This window comes from Camelus ferus, chromosome 11, assembly GCF_009834535.1.
Source record: "Camelus ferus isolate YT-003-E chromosome 11, BCGSAC_Cfer_1.0, whole genome shotgun sequence".
In the NCBI taxonomy this organism is placed as follows: domain Eukaryota; kingdom Metazoa; phylum Chordata; class Mammalia; order Artiodactyla; family Camelidae; genus Camelus; species Camelus ferus.
Genome location: NC_045706.1, coordinates 28563756 through 28582781, shown reverse-complemented (window position 1 = coordinate 28582781; position 19026 = coordinate 28563756). Strand labels below are relative to the sequence as shown.

The following is a 19026-nucleotide window of genomic DNA, read 5'->3' as shown; positions in this document are numbered from 1 at the left end:
AATATACTCTCTCCTATATGTTCCTCAGGGCTAGCTTCACAGTGGACAATGGAGATAATCTATTAATTATTCATAATTTTAGGAAATAAAATATAAGGATTCCATAAAAGCAAGATAGAACACATAACAGGTTCAGTGGAGACTGTGAAATGGGATAACAAAGGATTTTATGATGTTGTACTGCCCACTTTAAATTCGATATACCTCACAATAAAACATTAACATCCACAATTAAAAATACAAAGTGACAACTCATAAGTTACCTCCTTGTCTAGCATACAGACTTCCTCCAAAATAACCATTCACTGGAGATGTAGCAGCATAGACAAATATGGCTGTACTAAGCATTGATCCCCTCCTAAAATGGAAAGACAACATATATGATAAATTAAAACCAACAATTTAAAGAAAATAGCATACAGTCTATCACATTAACTTCAGTTTAATTTCAAAGATAAATTAAACAGGAACACAAAAATATCTCCCTAAACTGCAAAGGATCCAAAAGGTTTCCTAGGGAATGACTTTCTAGTTAAAACTGCACTTAAATGATAACAGGCTGATACTAACTTTTTTTTATTTGAAGTTAAGTTTCATAATATATTCTAAACAAATATTTCACATTTCTTTGGCAAAAATATTAGAAGCTGGCACTAAAACCGTTTTGCAGTCTGTGAACCAATCACATCATATGGAAAAGGATATTCATGTTAAGAAAAATAATTAGAATATTCCTCCTTATAATTTAACTGCTTATGATTTTTGTCTGATGATAGAAATAAAATGGGAAGTACTATAATCTTTCTAATATTAGTGCTATTACTTTAAATAGTATAATACTTAGACTTTTTCTATTTAGTTTCCCTTCTACTGTTTAAAATGTTTTTACAACTCACAGTGAAAAAGAATATGAAAATGAATATATATATTCATGTATGACTGAAAAATTGTGCTGTACACCAGAAATTGACACAACATTGTAAACTGACTATAACTCAAAAAAAATAGTAAATAAGTAAATAAACAATAAAATGCTTTTACAAATCCATAGGTTCACAAATTAACATTAATTCAGATCAACAATTTCTAATCTCCTCTTCCAATAACAATATCTATGCAATTCAGATCAACCTTCCTATTGAATAAAATTGGACGGTACTTTAAATGTCTAATTGCAAAGAGAAATATTAAAATGATAAAATGACAGCGTCATTTGCCATAATACAGAAATGTCATTAACTCACTAAAAATAAAGACCATTTCTGAAACTCACCACAACTAGGAAGGTAAAAGTCTGTGGATAGAACATATAACCTTGTCAGTCTGACCTAAAGAATACTCTTTTAAAGAGAATTTAAAAGAATATGACACTAATACATGCACTGGAAGGATATTCAATTTTCATAAATTAACTACCTTCTGGATAATAATATTATTATATTTCATCATCCATCCATGCAGAATACAAAGGCATCATAGAGCCCTGAAACATGTAGCACTCTTCTGGTCAAACACCTATGTTCAATCTCTTAATGTAGATACATAATAGTTAAAACATTGCACCATTTAATTACATCAATATATAGCTAAATGCAAATGTGGCAGCAAAATAAAAATTTATCTTTCCCATGTTTAAAAGTTAATCAGTTTTAAAAAACCAAATCTGTTTTTTCAAGAATCCAATTAAACACTGAAAATACTAACTTATTTCTTCCAGAATATTATTAAGAAATTGACCCATTCTGTTTATAACTGAGTGTATGAAGGTTGACACAGACATTGACAGAGTTCAAAAAGGTTGCTCCACTGACTGAAAGTCCAAAATGACTACCAGGGAGTTAAGTCTGTATCCCCCAGAACCATTGCCACTAAATGGAAGTATGAGTATCAGTCACAGTTGTAAAAATCAAACACACTCTTGTACTTCTTAGTTCATAAATATTCTATGGGCATTTTCCACCCCAAATAGACCATTTTCATCTACACTGAAAAACCTGCTTAAGTAGGGAACTTTCGTCCTTGTTCATCTCTCCAAGATTAGGGGCAAGGGTTGGGGCACATCTAAGGAGCTGCTTCACCTGCACTTGACATCTCACCACTCCCCACCAGAAGTTTCAGCGTAGCAGCTGCATTTTACCACACTTATTCATGCCTTCTCAAACACCACGCCTTCTCAGGGGTTAGTATCACACTAATTGGTGTCCACATTGATGCTGATCCTTTGCCCACCTAAATATTTTTTTCCCCTGATTGAGGGGAAAGTAATTCTGAGGTAAAATAATTTTCACCTGTCACATTATCTGATTTTTATCCTTTAGAATCCTTTAGATTCCTACTCTACAGTGAGTCTTACAAATTTCTGTGCAAGTTTTTTCATTTTCTCACTGCTTTGTATTTTTATTACCTCTATTTTCATTTCCACAGCATAGAAAATTAAAAGACAAGTTCTGAAGTAAAAGTGCTAGGCTCAAATCCCAGCTTATTAACACCCCTTACTAATAGCTGTGTGATCTCAGTCAAATATTTAACCTCCCTGAGCTTACTCTGCTCATCTGTGGGGTGGATATAATAGTCCCTTCACTGGGCTGATGTGAGAACTAAAGGAGTTAATAAGCATAAAGCTCCTAATATGGAACCTCAATAATGTTAGTCTCTTTTAATATCATCATAATTCTCACAGCTGAAGTACATATCATGTAAGTGATTAAGTATGTTCACTTCAAATAAGCATGACAGAATAACCATCGATAATGACAGACTAAAATAACAATGCATGACGTGCCTCCTAATACAACTATTATGCAATTTAGTATTTCTAAAAGCTGAAGGCCTGTAAGCAGAACAGTTTCTGCATTAAAAAATGAACTGCCAACATTGTAACACTAACATTTGAGAAGGAACAAAGCAAAAACTTGGATTCCAGGAGACGTTACCCACTACTAACTAATAAGACTGTGACTATACAGTCAGTGTCAATTTCACAGTGAACTTAATCTAGTATTTAATGTAAAGCATGACTTCCTGGAAGATTTGAAATGCTCTTCCTGAATTTGGGATTTAGTTCATCCGAAAGATATTATATCCTAAAATATGAACTATCCGCCAGAATAGTGCAGTTTATGTTTTGGTCAACTGTTTTACAGTTTACATGGTAAACAAATTGCAAAGGTTATATTAAAGAAATACAACAGAAACTACAGAGAAATAATTTTGTTGATTAATACACATTCATTTCAGTTCAACAAGCATTGACAGAGTAGCTTCCATACACACAGTTCTTTAGGTACTTTGAGAATTCAAATGTAAGACCCAGTCTTTGTTCTCAAGGAGCTTACTGTCTAGTGGAAGAAACAGCAATTTAGTACAGTGAAATATTTAATATTAAACTAAAGAGTCATTCTTTCAACAACAATTTAATGGTTGTCCACCAAACGCCAGGCATAATAAGAAAGAACGCATAAACCAAAATAGAGGTATGAAATGTAACTGGAGACAAGAATCATTCTGACCAAGAACTTCATGGGGCAGCATCCGAAGGGCCTGAATTAGAACTCCTGCCCCTCAGCCTCAGAGGTTTGCTTTGTTAAGGTTGTGGTTTTCTGAGCACAAGGTTATATATAGGACCACTGAACAGTGACTTGAGATCTTTGTGAATGTACCACTTTTCCTATAACCTGAAGACCTCATATCAAGAATTTCTTACAACTGGTTTTGTCCTCAAAGAAAAAATGTACCAGAAACCATGTAAAGATAGGATAAGAAGTCATCCAATTTATTCTCTAACCTCACGTGCCTTTTCCATCACTCTTTTTACTGTTATTTTTAATGCTTTCTTCTGTTCTGCAGAGTCTCCAAGTTTTGGAGGTAAATATGAAGTATTAATTCAGTAACTGTATAATCTTTATGCTTCTTATGAAGATCTAATTGGATCTTTAGCTTTCAAAAAAGTGCCTATTCACTTTGTCAAACAGCTCTGAACTATAAGTAACTGCTCATACCTCTAATGGAATATAACCTTTATAGTCAAACAATATGTTCAGTAAGGCTAGTAATGTTAGGATATAACAGAAAAAACATACTTATAGCTGAAGATTACTGCTCACTATGTAATTTTCAATAATGGCATTTATGCTATTTAAATTCTAAGGTAATTGAAATAAGAAAATATTTAATTATGATTGACTTAAAAGGTTCCAATGATTAAAACTACTCAAAAACAATAAAAAAGTAATGAAGTTAAGATATGAACTTACTCTGTATATAAATCTTCTATCATTGCAACAATAATAACAATGAGGGACACAGCAAATATCTGACATCCAGAACCAATGAGAGAGGAGAATATCAGTGGGTGACTTGATGGTCTAAATACATCTCCATGCACCTGCTTCCATCCATACTCATCTCCTAGGTCTCTATCCTATACACAGATATATGTAGAAAGAAAATACAATAATTCAGAATGAAATTAAAATACATAAAGTAGGTAAAAAACTACAATTACAGTTATAGGGAGTTCCCTCCCTCCAAATTTACAGCTATTTAGAGGGTTTCAAAATATCAAGACATTTCAAATTTAAAAGAATCATTGCCCTAATAACTTATAATGTTAAAGTATTGTGGTATTATTGAGGCTCAGGAAGGTGGCTCCTTGTTGTACCCAGAGAATCTCAAAGAATGGAAAAGGAAAAGGTCTAGGAGCAAAAAAGAAACGGTCAAACTGGAAGACAAGCACACTGGCTCTCTGAACATTCCTTTCAGGCATTATTCTTGCCATTTACGCCATGACCATGGCTCATATATGACCAGGGGTCAGGTGGACAGCAAAAGAGAGAAGACTGAAACCTGAACTAGATGCCCTAACAATGCAGAAACATCCTTCACAGCCTAGAATCTAAAAACATATACAGGGAATGTATCAAACAGTGAAATATTATTTGACTGCTTAGAGCATTTTTAAAACAGAGTCAATTTTGCCTTTTTAACCTGAGTAAGCAAGTATCCTACACCAGTGTTTAAGAAATATGAGTTCGTCAAGATAATCTGGGTGTTTTGTTTTGTTTGGGTAGAGAGGGGGTCCCTGATCAGATATGTTTGAGAGGTATCAAATATTTTATCTATCCCTCTGATATTTCACAACACATTAGCATATTAAAATTTTAATTTCTTTAACTATTTTCCAAACTTATTTAATGATGGCACATATCTACAAAGAACAGCCATTAACATTCTACAAAACACTCTGGCTCATTTACAACATTGTTCTATAATTTAGTAAAGGAAGTCAGAAAACAAACCAGCCCTTTGAACCTACTGAACTAAATGTAAATTAATCCCTCCACTCACTCTCTTAATTTTAGGCAATATTTTACAGTATTAAAAAGATACCAATACAGGTCTACAACCTCCTAGCTGCAATTCTGAAATCAAAAGCTCTGAAAAGTGAACATTTGTTTTACAAGTTTGACATATCCTTATTTGGTGGCAAATCCTGGAGTGAAGTAACAAGAGATAATTTTTACTATTTATTTATCCCACTTAGGGTGAACATTCATATGTTTTGCTGAAAAAACATTAATATATTTGACTAATAGGACATGTACTCAGGGCATGTAAAAAATATATTTGATTAGAGACCCCTTAGGGAGATTTATACCTTTCTAAAACCTGAAAATTCTGAATTCTAAAACTTACCTGTCCTCAAGATTATCGACTCACTTCCAATGTTCAAAATGATTGTTTTTATAAATACAATGTAAAATGTTTGCTTACCATGTCATCCATTTCTTCTTCTTTACTATATCGAGCATAATCTTTTCTTAAAGTTCTCATTAAAATCATTGAAACTAAGCCCACCAAGAAGATAACCATCATGAAGGAGTTGAAAATTGAGAACCAGTGAATCTAACATAAGAGAAAATAAAATATTACCAACATGAAATACCAGTCACAAAATTCATAGGCTTCATGATGACAGTGTGATGTTAATGCAAAAAAAACAGAAGTCTTCTAAAACTTTTAAATGAAAATCCAAAATTAAGACACACTGGGGAACAGTAATCAGAGATTGACTTTCTTTATAGTAAGCTTCAGATGCATGAAAAATGATATTGTTTAAACTGATTTTCACAATCAAATTTATTGTACAAATAAAGTACAATTTGGCCACACAAAATATGCTGTTTAGCATTACAGAGAAAGAACATAGGTTTTAAAATCAAACAGGCCTTGGTTTTAACACAGGCTCTGCCAATTTCTAGCTATATGACCCCAGTTTTCTTATATCAAAAATGAAGGAAATAATACTATCTTGTAAGTGATTTGTATGGTTTAGTAACATATATAAAACATATGGGCACTATGCATGGCACAGAGCTGTAACTGCTCAATAAACATTAGTTTCCTTCCCTCTAACTGAGCAACAACCTGAAAACCTCCTTGAAATACCAAGACTAACCCATCAGAGTCAGCTGCCATGGACTTAGGCCACCTTCCTGAATGATTTGCTTCACTGCTTACATTCCATCCTCTCCACCAGTGTCACCATCATCACCATGATTTGAAGAGTGACTCCTCTCCAAATCAGCTATCCAGGTACAGAGAACACTGAGGTACCCCTCAGTTTCTCAATGTCCCCAAGGCTCTTGACTTTGATTTCACCCACACATTTGTCACAAAATTATGTCCAGATTCAGTGCATCTGACTTCAACTACGTCTGTGGCACTGTCCAGCAATTCCTTTATATTTTAATTTCCAAAATTTCCTTAAGGAAAGCTCCAAAATTCTTCTCAATTTCATTTACTTTTCTGCATTTATTCTCCTAGCCTTTCATTCCTCTGTCAATCTCCCAGAAGGCTGTTTCTCCTCTTAAATCAATCTCCCCACTAGGCTCTAGTCCTTTCACTCCTTGAGGTATTTCTCCCCCTCTCATTTTGTACCCCCAGCCTTACATCTTTCTCCAACATCAGCCATCTCCAAAAGTCCCTAGTAGATACTTACAACAGTATTACTCCCCAGGTTGTTATGGGATGTAAACAAGATAATAAATGTAAGGCAGACAGCATAATGTCTGGCACATAATAAAACACTGAAAAAATTTTAAAGTTGTCATCACCATTAACTTTTAAAGTGTTTGCTTGATCTCACAAAAGCAAAAGGATCAAAACAGGAAAACAAGTTACCTTGAGAAGATATTTAAATTGAAAAAAAGGTAATTAAATTAAACCTACATTTTTAAAATAAAATGCATTTTATATATATTTACAAAATAATACTGAACTGTGAAAAAACTTAGATAATAATAGTATAGAAGAAAAAATACTTCTATTTCACTATTTTTATATACTTCCTTCCAGTCATCTTCTCTAGACACTTTTACATAATTGTGTTCATAATGTAGAAAATGTGTTTCATTTTTCTCCTAGTGTTTTAGAATAAATATTTGCAACACTATATAAAAAAATAAAGTGTCTGCATGATCTTTTGTCCCCTCATTCTCAATCTTCTTACCTCTCTCCTTCCAATGCTGGTATCTTTCAAACAAGGAGACATGCCCTGCTTCTTCCCTTACTTACTCTTAAACACAAATACGATCTCACTTTGCCCCACAAAATTTCTCTCCAAGGCCTGCAATGAATTTCCAAACTGACTCGGTCATCAATTATGTGCCTGCTCCTCGCTCTCCGTGCCACTCTCCTTCACTGCTGCTTCCCTCTTTCATCCTCAACACCTGCTCGCCCCAGCCCCACCATCTGAACTTTCCCTAAAGCTCCAGTCCTGGTACTCGCTATGACTTCTTCAGGCTCTCAGAACTTTTAACTAGCGCCACTGATGATGGTAACACCTTGTGCCCCCGACCTCCAACCCTTCCCAAGTCTCTAGCCCTCTCATTCATGTTTCAGACCTTTGCTCAGGATGATCATTTCCACCTGAATGTCTTTCTGGACTTTCAGACGTAGGCTGCCCGAAAGTAAACTCACACTTTTCTGCCTCACGTAGAACACTTCTGATTTCTAACATCTGCTAATGGTACAAACATTTAGCTTTGAAAATTTAGAATTACCTCTGGCTCTTCCTTCTCCTTAATCCTTCCTAGGTAATAATTATGGAACTTTTATTTTCCTTCAAAATGTCTCTAGTATCTCTCCCTCCCTCTCCGTTCCTGTGCCGTCACCTCACACCTGAGAGCTCTAATGGCCTCCTAGTTGGCCTTCTTTAGTTTTGGTCTCTCCCCTTCCTTTCAATCTATCCTGTAAAAACTTACCCAGCAATTCTTTCTGAAATATCATGTTCATATACCACTTCTTTATTCTAAAACTTACAGCAACCTTCCCTATTTTCTCACACATCAAATCTAAACTATCTTCCCTAACACTCTGTACCCCTTACCCCTGTAAGACGGCCACCTCACCTTATTTAGCCGACCTTTCCACTCTTTCTTATATTCCAATCAGGCCTACCCTTCCTCACTGACCCAGAAGTACAGCTGACTCACTTCTACTTTTGTATCCTTCTCCTTATTTCTGCTCACATGGGATCTACTTCTATCCACCTTTGTAAAGTCCACCTGTGGTTTAAAGCCCAATTCTAAAAATTCTCCTCCATAAAATCTCTCATCTACATATTCTAATTATTCAAGGATATATTCCTGCTCTAAACTTCTACAGATACATATAGAATATTTAACATGAGGGATATGCTGTCATGTACAATTAGGACAGATTTTAACTCAGGCTAACATGCTGAGTAGGTACACTAGGGTGAAGGGAAGTCCTGGCTCCGCTACCCACCCTGAGGTTTCAGGCAAATGAGAAACTATGCCTCTCCCTGAAAAACAGGAGGCAGTCAATTACCTCTGCCTCTTCATAAGATTACTTCTTCCTTCATTCAACAATTTATTTATTGTACCTACTGAAATTATAAAGGAAATAATGAATGCATTATATTTAGAAATATTTGCAAAACCGGGTTAAATAAATTTAAATTTATCACAGAAGTATCATTTAAGACTTATAAAAGCAGTCTGTAGTAATAGGCTTTTCTAAAAATTTGACTTTGTTTCTACCCTGGGAAATTAATGACCCAGAAAAGGACAAGAAAGAAAAATATATATATATATGACTCATGTCTTTTTTCAATTTATCAAATTTTTGAAAAGTTTTATAGTTACTATTTAGTAATAGGAAAGACCCAAAATGTTAAAATTTCTAGCAAAGCTCTCTGCTATTTTCTAAGATATAAACTTTAATACATATAACGTACTACTAATAACCTGACATTTTATAATATTCCTTTTTCCACCAAAATTATAAAATGCTGAATGATTCTAAAATTATTAACCAAGGGAAATATTCTTAAAAAGAATACAGAACTCAGTTGTCACAGAGGGGTTACTAGCCCTACGAACTGCTGACTCCAGCACCCCCTAGTGTTGCTAATCCTAAAGCAGCACCCCAGGTTAGTCATAGATTTTAGAACAGTGGAGATAACGTGCCACCTCTTCCTGGAAACACTGAACCAGGTGCTTTATAAACTCTGTCAACTGGAATTTCACAACAACTCTGCAAGGTAGTACAATCCCTGCTTCACTACTAAGGGGAAGCTAACGAACAGAGTCATCCGACCAAGGTTATAGTCAGAGGTAGAGACAGTTTGTATTCAGCTCAAGTTCCTAGGCCTGTGCTTGCAGCCATGTATTAGAAACAACCCCAGCACTTGTACAGCAGATCCCATCCCCTCCTGCCTACCTAAGGAAAATGCTTCAGTAATTTTCCCATCTCCTGCATCATCAGTTTTGCCCTCTCTACTGAACCCCATCAACATACAAGTATGTTTTTCTTATATATCCAAAAAACAAAAAAAACAAAATCAAAAACCACCCTCCTGACTCCATCTTTCTTACCGGCTAAACAACTGTTTCTGTGATCCCTTTAGGAGCCAAGCTTGCTGCCTCCAATTCCTCTCCTTCCATTCTCTCTTCCAGTTCTGCTCAGATTGCGCCCCACCAGTACACCAAAACTGATCTTTGTCAAGCTCACTAATGACTCTAGATGAATTAACAGTCACATTCAGTACTCACCTTACTTGATCCAATTGTTGTTGTTGATCAGCAGAAATTTAGAACTAATCTTTCTCTCCTCCACACCAGACTCTCTTCTCTTGGCTTCCAGGATATCATACAATCTTCTTTTCCCCTCATACCTTACCAGTATCTCCTCAGAGCTCTTAGCTAGTTTTTCCTTTCCTCCCTAAACTTATACTTCTGCACCCCAGGGCTCAGTCCTTAGTCCTCTTCTATTTCTACACACTCTTCCTTGGTAATTGTAGCCAGTCTCATTGCTTGAAAAACCATTTATATGCTAATAGATCTAAAATTTATAACTCTAGCCCAGGCCTTTCTCCTGAACTCCAGATTGATATATCCAACTAGCTGGTCAGCATCTCCATTCAGATGTCTTATAGACACTTCAAAACTAACATGTCCCAAACTGCACTCTGATCTTCTCCAAATCTCCAAATACAGCTTTTCTGCCCTACTGATGGCAGCTCCACTCTAACAGGTGCTCAGGCCAAAAACTCTGGAGTTTTTCTCAAACCTTCTTTATCTTTCTATCCATCAGGAAATCTTGCTGGCTCTACCTCCAAAATGTATTCACAACCTGGCACCTTCTCACCACCTTCACTGCTACACCCTGGTCTGAGCCACTTTAACTTCTTCTCTGGGGGGACTGCTGCAACAGCCTCTCCAGTGATATCCCTGCTTCAACCCTTACTCTACACAAACTATTTTCAACATAAAAACCTGACTGATCCTGTTTAAACACAAGTCAGATCCGTCAATACCCTGCTGAAAACACTATCATGCCCCTCTTTGCATTCATTCAAAGTCCTACAGCAGCCATGGATGATCTGGCTCCTGCTGCCTCTCTGACTTCATTCCCTACTGCTCACCCTCTTGCTCTGATCCCAGCCACACTGGCCTCCTCGTTACTCCTCAAGCACCCCAAGCAATTTCCCACCCAACAGGTCTTTCAATGGTATTGCTTCTGCCTGGAATACTCTTCCCTCAGATACTCACATTCCTTATTTCCTTCAACTACTTCAAGCTTTTGCTCAAAAGTCCATCTCAGAGGCTTACCCTGACCACCCATATTCAAAACAACTTTCACCACTCATGGTACTCCTGCCCCACGGTTCTACTTTCTCTTTTTTGATGTACACATCCTGGAACACACTATACATTTTAGTTATTATATTTACTGCATGTCTCCCCCACTAGAACGTAAGCTCCAAGAGGGCATGGATCTCTGATTTTCATTCTCTAATGTATTCTACTTGCTGAGTACAGTGCTTGACACACAGCAGGTGTTCAATTAATTAATATTTGTTGAAAAAATATATATAGTATACTATTCTACTTGTGCAAATGCCAAAAGGCAGCCTTTCCTCCAAGTTGTCAACACCCTCTGGGATAGAAACAAGGTAGATCGAGGTGTTCTAGTAGGAAATGTCAGCTGAGAGCCCTCATATTCTCAAATGTTATTTGAAGTTATTTGTGCCTATACCTTTAACAGGACTGTCACGTTTAGGACTGCCTGAGCACTAAATCTGAGGAGAACATGTGGAGGGGTGGAGGAGTAACTGTTGGGGGGGGAAATTTTAACTCCAGGAGTAGCACACTAAATCTTTCAGTAAGGACTAAACCCCAAATAGCTTAATTTTTTTCTCCTAGGACCCAGTGGAAGATTAGTAGTAGTAACAGATTCTGGTGGAGTCTAAGGGTAGAACCTGGCTGCAATGATATAAATCTGAGACCAAAAAACTTTATAAGCCATCTCAAGAATTGGTGATTAATAAACTTCAGAATTTCAGTCCACAAGATCATATCAAAAGAGAAGAGGCAAGTCAAGAAGAAAGTCAGAAGAATAGGTATGTCTCCTTCTATCCTGTAGTCTTTTCATCTCCATCCTTCAAGGAGGGAACCACCAAAATAAAATTTTTTCTGCTAAAGAGAACCAAAGCTATCTGTACAAAACCAGCAGCAATGCCACTAGACTCAGGACCTGAGATCCAGTGTGTCTCTGTTGGTGGTGGGGTGAGAGACGTTTCTTCTCATTCTTGGTGTTTCTTTATATGTGAGAGGATTTCTCCCTAGCAGAAACTCCTGATCTCACTCCACTCTTCAATTCATTTCCTCCTAGTGGATGCATACATTCTGCTCTGTTTCTCCACACTATAATTTTTACAAGCACAGGTGCCCAGGTAGGAAAGCTTGAAATAGTCCAGCAATGTCTGAGTATGTTAGTTTGTCCAATTCTGAGTTTCAATATTAAGAAGCACACTTGACCACAGATAAAAGCCACATTCTCCAATACTAGTCTTATTAGTAATAAAAGTAATATCTTGGCTTCCCATGTTTTATTCTTGTGTATCTCCTCATTGGTTTAAACCAGGCATGATAAAGGGAGATTCTGACTGCTCCTCTAAAACCCTCTACTACTTTCATGACTCTAAGCTCACACTTGAAATCACCATTAATTAAATCTTTGAAATCTACAGCCCCAGCACAGTGTCCAATATGTATATATGGCATATGCTCATGTTTAATTGATTGAAGCACATACTGAATGTCTTAAAATACACAATTTACCTACCCTGTGTTGAAAAAAGGATGGATCAAGATATTTGTCAAATCGATCTTCAAATTTTACATCTGACTTTTTCCATTTTACCTGAAAAAAATTTTTTTTTCATTTGAAAATCAAGGTCAGTAATCAATAATCTGATAACAAAACTGAGCAAATATAAAAAGATTTACACACTTAGAATAAGAAACTAGAGAAATGGTAGAAAGTTACTACCAATTTGAGAAGTTGAAATATATGATAAAAAACTAACCAACTTTCCTTGCTGTGTATTAACAAAACTTATGACTTTATTTAGAGGGATCATTTCAGTTTTCAAGACTATTAACTGTTACCGACTTACATACTCTGACCAGATGTAATAAGAACTCAATTAGACCAATTTAAAATAAGAATCTGTGCATCTTTGTCTTTAGATTACATTAGTTTTATTAAAATGATCACGTTTCTTTATAAACAGTTATGCAAATATTATTTGCTCTAGGTACATATGCACAAAGCTTGAAAAACTTTCAAAACTGGCTACTAGCAATGAACTTATTCCAGTTACCAGGGGAAAAAAATGGCAAAGAAAAAGGCTGCCTACAAAGGATTTCTCTTCTTTCCACTATTTTTAATTCTAACAGAACAGAATCAACTTGTTAGTTGCAAAGGGCTCCGACAAGCTCTAACTCTGCAGGAGTATCTTACTCCAACGGATACAGCAAAATATGGTAAACTATTCTCATCCAGCAATTTTCAATATAGCATCATTTCTTATCTGTAACAGCAAAAAGAAAAGAGAAAAAAGGAGTACTGCAATCTAAAAAGTAACCATGAAAACACACAGCTGGGTTAGCTAACTGCCCGGTTATAACGGTAAACTCTCCTGAAGCAAATGGTAGGTCCTGCAAATATGTAACTGGTATCTAACACTACTGACCTGAAATAAATCTCCCTGCTTTTAGGAGGTTTACTTACATACACTGAGGAAACACATTTTAATAATATTCTGTTATGTCCCATTTCAAGCTGCATTTTCATTTATTAAAGTTGTAAAACACACTTAATTGCTGAAATTAGGTCACAACACTTCTTCCTGCATACAATTATTTTAATACTTACTGAATACGACATCTGGATTTTAGTATTAGGAACCAGTTTCACCTTTCCTTCACTAGTTAGATTAACATCAACAATTCGATTTCCATTAAAACCTATTTCAAGTTTTTTGTAGGTCCAAAGATAATAATCTTCTCCATTTTCATCTGCTTCACCAACAATACCTATAAAAGAAATAACACTTCATACAAGGTATGCAATATCACTTAATATTTAAAATACATTAGAAGCTAAAAGCTCATTGAAAAGTATTTTTATAAAACAGCAATATTACAGCTATTTCTCATGGTTATAACAATGAAAGGTGCAGGCTGGATGTCTACTCTTTGTTAACTATTTGGCAAACACAGCCACTTTCACACCATGGTAAAAAAGTGATGAACAGCTCAGTATAACCTACCACTAATTTGGTCCTCAAAGTTCATGCTTTGTCATTAGTGTCACCCTCATTGTAATAATATGTGTATATTCCCTAATATCTCAAAATTTGAGGGAAGCACTATATCACCATCTGGCAGGGCTCCTAGTTCAGTGATCAAACAAAAATTAAATCCAAGTTCACCAGATGCCCAGTCCAGTACTTTCTTTCATAACCTATTTTCAATCCATTCTTAATAAGCTGCACATATGTGTATAGTGGATACAAAAACTTAAAATACCTCCTCTTAATATCTCAAAAACTAGCTATCCCTGGGAAGTCACTGAAATGAAAGGAGTGTTGACGATAAACAGTAATAAGGCAACAGTTAAAATGACCATTTTGATCCCAATCTGAGATACTGGAAGGGGAAGACCCAGGCAGGGGAGAAGGTAGCAGCTGAGGACCTATCTCCTGTGCCCTCATACTGTCAGCTATTTACCCAGTGTTCCCTACCCAAGTCTCTATGTTCTCTGGAGACTTCGGCTCTAACAGTTACTCATTGGGCCTTCCCTCTCTGGTTAATGCAATTCATTGAAGTACTAAGGGAAAAAAAAGTCATTTCTTATTAAGAATTAGTTGATTATTAACCAAAGTTCTTCTAATTGGTACAAGTTCAAGGAATACAGTTTCATTTTGTTTGGGGTAGCAGAGGGAAAATGAAATCATTCTAATAATTCATTTCATCAAAGTTTATTTACCTATCTACTCTGAAAACTCTGAGGGTGGAGACACAGTTACATCAAATAAGAAGGAATTCTCTAAGGGACTGTTAAAAGAATCTAAAACCTTTACCCCAAGAAAAGCCAAATAAGGACTTTTTTTTTCTGATAAGGTTCAGACATTATAGGATATCCAAAAGTATCTGCCCTAAACATGGCAAAAACCCAGAGCTAAAAAAGATTTATGTTAAAACAGGAAAGCACGGTTGCCATGTTGCTAAGGAGGCCCACAGAAATGACCGAAAAAAACCTAAGTTTCCAGACAAGAAACCCATAAGCAATGCAAAAAAAAAAAAAAAAATAGGAGAGGAACTTGCTCTTTCATCAAAAACAAGAGGAAACCCAGATTAAAGGGTTCTCCTGAAGGACAGACTCAGAAATCTTCAGTGAATATTCTGCACATCTTCCTGCTACCCTCAGAGCTGACCACAGAAGTGTCTATTATACTAATTACAGTCATCCATATGAAATGCTTACTATTTATACCTAATTAACATGCAACACAGTAATGGTGATGCATACAATTATATCTTAAGATTAACTTTCTTATAAACTTCATTTTATTACCACATTAAACTCTGAGCTGATATGTTCAGTCTTTCAGTTTGCTGCTCATTAATATAGTCTCCTAATAATTTTAAGAATTATATTAATTACATAGAAGAACAAGTGTCCAAAGACCAAAAAACAAACAACAACAACAAAAAGCCACTAAGAGAAAATGTAATCAAACATACTGGCTGATAGCTGGCTGTGCTTTGCACATTAAATAATTTAATCAAATTCAGCACAAACGATGTTTGGATTACGCATAAGTTTGTATGAACCATTCCATAGCTCTTCTCCACTAATATGGGTGATCAAGAACATAAAACATCAAAATAAAAAACAAAATATTTTAAAAACTTTAAACATAATAAAGTTTGGGAAAATGACATAAGAACGAGCAAAACAAGTCATTCAGGAGACTGCTATATCTAAAAACCATACTACCACAGTTCCACATGAGAGAAACACAGAATAAAACTTCAAAATCGTATTCAGTCCCATTGATTGCTTTTGATAAAATAAGTCAAAATTAGATATGAGAAAAATGGGGGAAGGAAAGATATCTCAGATTGTTCAAGCATCTTTTATTTACTCCCTTGAATCTGAAAAGCTATAGTGTATAAAAGTTGTATTTTGAGGGATTTTCATGTAAGGTTTGACAATGTCAAAAGTCCCTTTAAGTAACAAGAGACCACAAAAATGATGTTAAAATCATTCTGTGGAAAATAGTGAAAACACACTTACCAATTTAGTGTACAATCACCTTAACAGAATCATTACATAAATCTTGTTTACTATGGAAATGTTTCTCAAACTTTAAATATAACATACAATACTTACCCCATATTGGTAAGTCATCTATGTACATCTGGTACCAGTAGTGATTTTTGATAGCATACACAAATGCATCTCTCTTTTCTTTATCTAAGTCAATCTCACAGTAAGTGGCTGGCATCACATCATCTGCATAAAATAAAAATTTCAAATTAGCACACTGGTTTGAAAAATAGTTACAGGAAAAATAACACAAAAAAGACACAATAATTCCTGAATTTAAAATTTCCATTCATAATAGTTGAATCTGGGTGATAAATATGTGGGGATTCATTTTACAATTCTTTCCTTTTTTGTGTATGTTTAAGATTTTTCACAATAAAAGAAATTTAATCATCTTTATTTTCAAAGATTATTTTACTAAGAAATCATTGCTTATATAAAGAAAATTACATAAGAACATTTACAAAGTAACCTTAAAATGAATAAATTGATTTAAAAAACAAAAATGAAAAAGCTTAAAACACATAGGAAAGTTTTCACTTTATATAAAAACTCAAAAATATGATACTAAATAGAGCTAACAGTTTCAAGCTATAAGATCCTGGCGATAAATACTCATTTGAACATTCCTGGAGATGCAAGTCACTAGAGGTCACAGATTCTATGAGGAATCCCAGTGACTCTTTATAATTCGGAAGATTAAAAGGCAAACCTCTATTTCTAGCAGGAGTCACTGTTTATAAATCACCTGGAAGTTCCCTGGAGATGAGTCGTTTCTACTTTTGACTACTTTTAAAAATACTGCTATCTGAAAATCCTGTTCAGATGGTCTCTAACTTATAAACTTTTCAAAAATATGCTTAGGATCATTAGTTTCTAAAGAAAACAAAATCCAAAAAACCTGCAAACACTTGATGTTCATCAAAAAGGATTAAATCATTTTTGTGTATTACTTAAGCAATTAGGGAAAAGAGAAACCAATCTTAAAAAAAGAAAGCACAGTTGTTTGTTTTTAAGTTCTCCTGTACTATAATATTGGTTATTTAGAACATAAAATGCAACTTCCCCTAAGAAACAATGTTCAATTTCTTAAATATTGTTTAAAACATCTTAAACAAAAATTGCAGCTGAACCATAATCAATAGCCATCTATAATATTATTTCTATGATAAATACCAATCTGAGTTGAAACTCCAGACACCAGCACCATGTCTCCCTAAGCCTCAACAGAAAGAACAGCTTCCCCTTTTCATAGCTCAGCCTAGAGTGGGTACCCCAAAAAGACAAAGCCAAAGATGACTGGAAACAACTACCATAAAAAAAAGGGACAGGAAAATACTCTCACACTCAAAGTGAGAGAGGAAAATTGCTTTGTAGCCAACAACAATGGCTCCTACACAAATTTTCTTTCTCTCCAGGTCCTTTTTAGGCAGCAAGAAATTTAGAATTTTCATAATGGCAAAAACTGCAGCTGATCAGAAGAAAGGGAGAGTTAACACAGAAATTACTGCCAGGAGAACTGGCAGCAAGAGGTCCTCAAATGGGATGTCCACGGATTATGCTCATGTGCCAAGGACAGTAGGCAACTACAACTACAGAGGGTTAGTGAGAACCAAAGGAAGGTCCAGTTTGAGCAGCAACAAAGGGCTACAGTGGCTCTGGGAGAACTTACAGCTACCTCTGCAAAGCCACCAAATTCTGTGCTGTTACAATCAGACATTCCCTGGTAATTGTCATCAACAATGCAGCAGTTTCACGTATGAAGCTCTGCAATATACAATACGACTTTCATCTGTATAAAGCTTTTAAAAGATTCCTCAGTCTGAACTTTAGCTCCTCTCTCTCTTTCCCAACTATCTAGCATCCTCTCTCCGTACACTCTACCCAGACTACCTGCGGTTCCCAAACACCTTGTACTCCCTTGGCCTCTGGATTTTTTTTGTTTCTGTGGCAAACTCCACCTCTTATGTCCATCCTAGAATCTTTCCCATCTCTCTCCCAGTCCCCCAGAATAATCCCTGATTCCCCCACCCTCACACCTCCCAAACCCCCAGCCTGTCTCCTTCTCCCAAGTCCCATGGCTTTCTCTCCATACCTCCTATGACACCTAGGCCACCACTTACACCCTCATACCAGTATCTCAGCTCCTCAAAAAGACCATCAGCTTGAGAGCTATGTCTGTAACTGATTATATCCTTTTTAGCCCCAGCTATGCCTGTTTCAGTACCCTGCACAGAGCAGGCATTAAACAAACATAAAATTTTAACAAATTTTAGGAGCATGATTTTCCATTTATTTGGCAAAGGAAATCACTAAGTATATTCGAGTATGTTCACATACATGCATCTGTGTGTGAAAGGGGTGTGTGAGTGTGCACGCACACGTGTGTGTAAGGAGAAAAACGTCAATATAAACAAATGAAATTTTTGAGCAGAGTATCTCAGAAGGATTAACAAAGAAGTCTTGAAGAGTATGTTTCACTGATATAAAATCTAGAAAAGAAATGTTATGGCAAAAGGGAAAACATCATTATGGCAGGCTATAATACGGACCTTGATTGGTCATATTTTAATGTAATTCCTCTTGCAGGCATGTAAGCAAACACAAACATCACAAATTATTGAAGGGCTTGGTTGCTCAATTGAAACAGTAATTTCTCTCAGGAAGGAGCTGCTTTGAAGATAACACGTGTAATGTGTCTGAATATGCCAAATCACTCTTCAGCATTCTACATGACTGGAAAACAATCTGAAAAATCTATGACCACAAATCACTGCTTTAAAATTACAGTAGGGAATACCCTTCTCAGATGAA

The 19026-nt window shown here is 35.7% G+C and overlaps 1 protein-coding gene across 1 annotated transcript in view; it reads right to left on the bottom strand.

Moving 5' to 3' along the window:
- Nucleotides 1-19026, bottom strand: part of TM9SF3 (transmembrane 9 superfamily member 3) — a 54732-nt gene that overhangs the window by 20604 nt on the left and 15102 nt on the right. The window contains exons 3-8 of the mRNA XM_032491192.1: nt 16276-16398; nt 13750-13910; nt 12655-12732; nt 5773-5904; nt 4254-4420; nt 264-358 (exon numbers count right to left, since the gene is read on the bottom strand). Coding sequence (XP_032347083.1) covers nt 264-358; nt 4254-4420; nt 5773-5904; nt 12655-12732; nt 13750-13910; nt 16276-16398 — 756 coding nt within the window. The remainder of the gene's footprint in view (nt 1-263; nt 359-4253; nt 4421-5772; nt 5905-12654; nt 12733-13749; nt 13911-16275; nt 16399-19026) is intronic.